This window comes from Musa acuminata, chromosome BXJ3-9, assembly GCF_036884655.1.
Source record: "Musa acuminata AAA Group cultivar baxijiao chromosome BXJ3-9, Cavendish_Baxijiao_AAA, whole genome shotgun sequence".
NCBI classification, from domain to species: domain Eukaryota; kingdom Viridiplantae; phylum Streptophyta; class Magnoliopsida; order Zingiberales; family Musaceae; genus Musa; species Musa acuminata.
Window position 1 is genome coordinate 45,375,420 of NC_088357.1, and position 6,270 is coordinate 45,381,689.

Consider the following 6,270-nt stretch of genomic DNA (forward strand, 5'->3'; position numbering starts at 1 on the left):
AATTCTTAGAGACACTGTAACAGCTGAATGTAAAGAGTTTACAGAATTATGATCTTTCATAAATCCTTCTTAAGAGTAATAATCCATCAAGTTTTGTTTCATTAGAACATCAGAGGCAGATATCATCTCCTCAACTCTTACAACTGAAACCATGATCATATATTTCAACTCTAATCTTTCACCATCCTCCAAATAATTTCTAGCATATTGAAGAGATAGCAAAATGATTCTTCTTTCCATCTCTTACAAGCATAGTCTGTTCTTTTGCTATGCTCAAATTAATTGTTAGATATTAGGATGTCCAGATTCCATATAATTGCAGTATTCTACAGATGCAGAGTTCCTCTTCTTATCAACTCTCACAAAATCCTTTTATATGGGCAAAAAAAGGGGGCAAAATTATACATATTACTCACTGAACAAAGAAAGAGGTAAAAACGCTTCTTTGCTTCCTTCGTTACTCTTTAGAGGACCAAAGCAAGGCCGGTGATGGCCTTAACCCCTGTTGCCGTCGGCCTCGCTGGCGACGGCCGCCATGGCGAAGCTGCCACCTCGGTCTTCTTCTTTGCTACTGCCGTCGCAACAGGGCTGTCATCCCCCAACTTTCCGACGCCGGATTCCTCGAACTCGCCAGAAAAATTGACGGCCGAGATCGAACAGGGGATTATGCCGCTGCCGCGGCCGCTCTTCACCCCTCCGCTCGCCGACTCCTCCTTGGCTTCCATGGCGGTCGTCCGCTGGTAGGGGGAAAGCCACTTGGCCCTCGTGTACTCGGGCTGCCTCCACGGCGGAACATGGAGGCCCTTCTTCTTCAGGCTCTGCCGCCCCGCTTCCGACGCGAGGGCGACGATCGACTGTAGCCGCTCGGGTCGTCCGACGAACACGGACGGCAGGTGATGGAGGACCGCGCGGTACGATTTGCTGGGCCGCGCCACCTCGAACTCCGATTTGAAGTCCACGTCCACCAGGAGGCGGTCACCGCCGTCGACGACCACGTCGATGTACTCGTACTCCCCTGCCGCGCGATCCACACGTCAAATGGCGATGAAGGAGAGAGGAAAGGATTGGGAAGGTAAGAAATCGGAGGAAAAGTGAAACGATACCGGCCGGGAAGGAGGGACTTTTATCCCACCGTGACTTGCAAATTGCGGCATCGTAGCCGAGGGATCGAAGCCCGTCGACCACCATCCTTCGGCAAACGTCCTTGTTCTTCGAGTTCCTCGCCTTCTCGAGGATCTTTGACGCATCCGCCAAGAGATTTCGCTCCGCTACGCTCGCGCAGGGTACCAAACCCTGCTCAAATTGCCGAGACGCGTTTGAATTCGAGTAGGAAACTCCCAAAATCGAAACTTTCGAGCAAGAAACTACCTCGATTGACTCGGCCGCGTCTCCCGTGGGAGAGGAGGAGCCCGAGGCATCGCCATCGCGGGCATCGAAGCCGTCGTCGGAGCTGTCGTCGAAGCTGGCGTTGAAGCAGTTGCAACGGCCCCGCGGCGGCTTCTCGTGGTTACCGTTCTCAATGAAGCTGAGGACCATCGTATCCAAGCACACCGAGCTCGGCTCGACGTCGCCACCGTCCTCCTCCCTCTCCTTCTCCCTCCAGTCTCCGGAGCCAGCGAGCTTCTCGGCCAGGGAGGGCCTCAGGACGCTCGGAAACTGCCGCTCGAGGAGCCGCTTCAGCCTCGACTTGGCCGCGGCCTTCCACGGGTCGCTTCTCGGCGCGAAAGCGATCGCCCCTTCCGAATCGATCGGCCGAACCTTCATCTGGAACGGCATCGCTGAAGCGATCCCCACCAAAACCCCACCTTTCCTCCTCCGCGCACCGCTCCAGTCACGCCATCTCCTACCACTGCCGAACCCTATCAAAAATCGCAGCCTATAACCCGAACACCAGGAAGAAATGACCGAATCCGAGGACCACCTAAAACAAGAAACACGAAAGAACTAATTTTTCGACACGAAGAAGCTGGAAGACGCACTGCGACCAAGAACTCGTTCAGCAGTCAAAAGAACTCCGCCATCTCACCTCACGTCCGCAAGGATTCACCTATTTCAACCACAAAACGGCGATCTCCGAGGTCACCGACGCGATGAGACACTCCCCGTCTATATTCCAGCGAGGGTCGGCGCCAGAGATGCGATTTCCTCCATTGATTCCGGTGACTGAGGTCGAACAGTTCGGGGTCCGAAGGAACGGAGTGGTTTAAAAAGGCATGGAAAAAACCCATCGCTTTTAGCTCCGCTACGTGGCGGACTTCGCCGAGCGGCACGAACTTCCCCTCTGATCATGGCGCGTGTCCATTCTTCGTGCTTCCGGTGACGCACAACCGTCCACTATGTATAAGTGTAAGACGCAAAATGTCCGAAATAGATCTAATCGATTGCTTAATTAACTAATTATCCATAACGTCTCGTTAGACACGTGAGGGGTAGATCAGTAAATCGAGACATGAGGCGAATTCCGCGGCTCGGCATTAAATTTCCTTCCGATAATGACACGTGTCTCATCCGTCCGGATGAGGCGGCGCGCAGCCGTCCACCAGATTTTTCATCGCGGACACGAAACCTCAGAATAGAATAGATTAATGTACCATTTTGCCCCTTCATTAACGAGTTTTTCACCAGCATAGCCCGCGACACGTGAGGGTCAAATCAGGGAAGCGATCATGTAGGTGTACTCGATCGATGGTATTTCAGTGAATAACGGAAGCGTAGAGGATTGATTCGTCATTATGCTCACTCGTGACCAAAATCGTATCCCGACGACCGCGATGGTCCGGCCTTTAGTCATTCACGTTTATAACGTGACTACATAAACCGTTATTTCCAATATAACGTTTTTAAGAGGGTGCGCTCGCTCGTGACCCAAGTCGCGGGCCCGCGGGGTTCACAATCTTTTGTGGTGCTCACGTTCGTAACGTGAGTACGGCAACCGTTATTTCCGACACAGCGGTTTTCTACGCGAGGAGTTGACCGCCACGGCGACGGTGGCAACTCCGGCGAATAATGGAACCGTGACTCAAGTCGTGGGACGGCCTAACTCGACGCGGAGATTCTCGAGGAGTCGAGATTATTCTTTCCGCGTGAGTGCAGGAAAAGAGAGAGAAGGAGACGACGCATCGGCATTAACTCCATGTTTGAACTCTGAGGAAGCTTCGTGTCTTTTCTGGATCGAGAAAGTATGCAGAAACGTACTGTTTGGTGTGATTTGATTTAATAAACGTACTGTTTCAGATTTTTTGCAAGAATTGTGATTATTTTTATGATTAATTTGATAGAAATATGGCAGACTCTGTTGATTGATCAAATGTTTGATAATAATGTTATTATTATTATGAAAATGAGTGAAATGACAAATAATTGCTCTAAATCTTTAATTAAGTATGATCATATCCTATACCATGAATGGCACACATCATTGGCTAGTTGGAAGTGCATTGCTTGCATAAGCATGGAGGTGTTTTACTAGCTTGCAGTGTAAGATCAAAAGCCAGAAAGATAGTTTTTGGTAGGGTGATTGACAGAGAAGAATCTGAATCATATTAGACATTTTATCTATGCACCATATAAAAATCAGACATGAGAAGAGAGGACACATGAGTCAAATCTTCTCACCAAAGCCAATTACTTTGACATGAAGAAAGCATTGCAAATAAAGTTAAAAGAAGCAATCTTTTCTATGGCCAAGAGAGAGAAAAGCAAAGTGAGAGGGAGCCTTGTGAAAGAGAAATAGGAGTTGAAAGCACTGGCTACACTTGTGTTGGTGTGTACTCCATCTCTAAGGTTAAAACAGGTGTCTAAAGTTCATGAGAGAGGTTACATCCTCAAGTTACTTTTGCTTTAAAGACACTCAGATGCCTCACTTTGATTTCCCCACAAGTCATTCTTGTACTCTTTCTTTGTATTCTTTCAACAAACAGTCAATTGATAAGCTTTTGTTCTACTGGGGAAGGAATGTTGTTACCTTGCTATCTTGAGATGCTCAAGTTTCCCATACATCCTCATCTCTGGACAACCAATTTAGTCTAGTAATTGTAACAAAAGGGTCAACACATTTCTCATAGAGAATAAATCTTTACTTAGTTCCAGACTCTTTACTTATATTCATTCTTCATCATAAAAAAGAAAAAAAAATTCCTTCTTAACTCAATTTAAATCCAAATTCAAATCCAAAATCCTCATATATTCCATCAGATTTTCTCTCAAATAGTTGAATTTCTTTTTTTTTTTCTTCCACCTCACCTCTCAAAACCTCAAATTACACATGAAATATATAGATCTATGAATTTCTAATCTTTAATAATGTTTTTTATCAAGGCAAAAGAATTTTCAAATATGAATTTCTTATTAATTATTCAAATGCATCCTGCCAGTAAACTTATCCTCAAAGCAACTTTTATTCAATTTTTCCTGCAAATAAACATATTTCTAATTACATATTTTCATAATGAACTGATTGTCCAGTTGTTACAAGATGGAGATTTGGTTCTTGCAGTGTATATCCCAATTTAAATCAATATATTCTTCAAATTGAAATTATATCATGAACACTTCATCAGTCAAATCTTTTTTTTGACTCCACCAACTATAAATATGGTTCTTTATTTAGGTACACCTTGCAGTCACTCATTTTGGCTAGAGATTCTGACAAAAGAGTTGGTAGAAATCCTTTTCTATCAACCTGCAATGGGTTAGAGGTAGGTGAGGATTTGCCATCATCAGGCAGGACCTTAATCATGTCAGCTAAAATTCTGCTGTTAACTGAAGTAATTAGCTATCCATCTCCAAGCAGTGAATATATCAATGTTAAAAGTGCTGTAGAACCATTTGTAAGGGAAGATTAGTACTAAACTTTTTCTCTGTGAACAGATACAGCAAACCATCCAATTCCATCTGAAGCAATTAGAAACTTGCAGAGGATTTTAAAAGATGTGGTAGGTGAGATTTTGTAAAACATGATAGTTTAATTTTAGCATCACAAGTCAGCAATAGGGATCTATATTTTATTATATTTATTTTTTATACAAATATTAAATGATAAAGATGCGATTTGATCCGATAATTTTACGATAATAGAAAGTTTTTATCAATAAATCTTACAAATTTATTAGATAAGATTTCGAATCTTCAATAAGTCTAATGCATTATTATTGAGTCAATATTTGAAGTATAAAATAGGAAACTATTATTATTTTTTAAATGTCTAAATCATTCTTTCTTCCCCTGCTTCTCCCAGTATTTTTCTCTTCCTGCACTTTTCTCCATATCATGTTTGCAAGATCAGCCTCATCCTAAATGCAAAAGATGAGTATGATGAAAACACTTAGTTTGATGCTTTTGCATGAATATAAAGGACAATCTTATTATTATTTCTTGAATCTACATACATACATACTGCAACAGAAGCAACCCTCAGCTGATCTACCTTTTTTTGACAGGTGAATATAATTTCTTGTTTCAGGCTGACAATGAAGAGATTAAGTTTGATTTGATGTGCAGGATCTTTGTGAGTATCCATGAAGCTTTTCATTTGAGAGTATCTTGACAACATAAAGCTAATTAGATTGTGAGATCTAATCAACAATTTATTAGCAGATAACCCAACCCCTCAAAGAACAAGAGATGATACTGTGTTCATCCTGAAGTGATGGCTTTGAAGCTCCAACAGGAACTGCTCTTGTGAGGCTTCAAGATTCAGCAAATGACAATTAAGTCTCCCTGATTCATCATCTGCATTCTGCAAAGGTGAATTAGAAGCTAAGGTAGAAAAGAAAGATTTATCTGATAAAAAATGTAGAGTTAAACTGAGCTTAATTGAGAAATTTGGCATGAATGTCACACAAAAAAAAAATGAAGAACATAAATCATGAATATAGATAGCCATCAAGACTTAAATATGATGATAATTTGATTTCTGTATCTTACAGGTTATATTTATCAAAAAATATATATATTTAATTAAGTGTGTAATGAATGAAATTACTGTGTATATTTGAGTAAATCTCAGCTAAAATTACTTAATTTCCCATCTTTATTTTTTGCAAGTAAAAGAGTTATTAGCTAATTATAATTGTGCACTTCAATTATCGATCAAGTATTTCAGACAAAGAAAGAATCCGACCCGTCAACCCATTGGGTTGACTTAAACGGATCGAGTCCCGTCGTTTCCTGTTGCATTGTCAAGCGCAGTTATCGGGTCGGGTCAAGATTGCTTAACGGGTTATAAGATTCAATTACGACCGTCATCTCCTGTATGTTATGCACCCCCAA

The 6,270-nt window shown here is 42.6% G+C and overlaps 1 protein-coding gene across 2 annotated transcripts; it reads right to left on the reverse strand.

The window, feature by feature from the left end:
• Positions 1–346: 346 nt before the first annotated feature.
• On the reverse strand, positions 347–2,184 carry LOC135650204 (uncharacterized). 2 transcript variants are annotated; one of them, XM_065169429.1, is made up of 4 exons: positions 2,027–2,184; positions 1,369–1,921; positions 1,104–1,293; positions 347–1,015 (listed from the first exon to the last, which is right to left on the reverse strand). In XM_065169429.1, the coding sequence occupies exons 2-4, from the start codon at positions 1,774–1,776 to the stop codon at positions 465–467; spliced, it is 1,149 nt and encodes a 382-aa protein (XP_065025501.1). In that variant the 5' UTR covers positions 1,777–1,921; positions 2,027–2,184; the 3' UTR covers positions 347–464. The 2 variants fall into 2 exon arrangements, with proteins under 2 accessions (XP_065025501.1, XP_065025502.1); XM_065169430.1 differs by having other exon boundaries at positions 1,369–1,859; positions 2,027–2,178.
• Positions 2,185–6,270: the final 4,086 nt, after the last annotated feature.

Excerpts from the sequence above, each read along its gene's own strand:
- LOC135650204 (XM_065169429.1), bottom strand. The coding sequence starts at position 1,776 with ATGCCGTTCCAGATGAAGGTTCGGCCGATCGATTCGGAAGGGGCGATC. Across the intron at positions 1,294-1,368 it reads ACGCGGCCGAGTCAATCGAG|GGTTTGGTACCCTGCGCGAG; the intron begins GTAGTTTCTTGC and ends CAATTTGAGCAG. Across the intron at positions 1,016-1,103 it reads AAGTCCCTCCTTCCCGGCCG|GGGAGTACGAGTACATCGAC; the intron begins GTATCGTTTCAC and ends ATCGCGCGGCAG.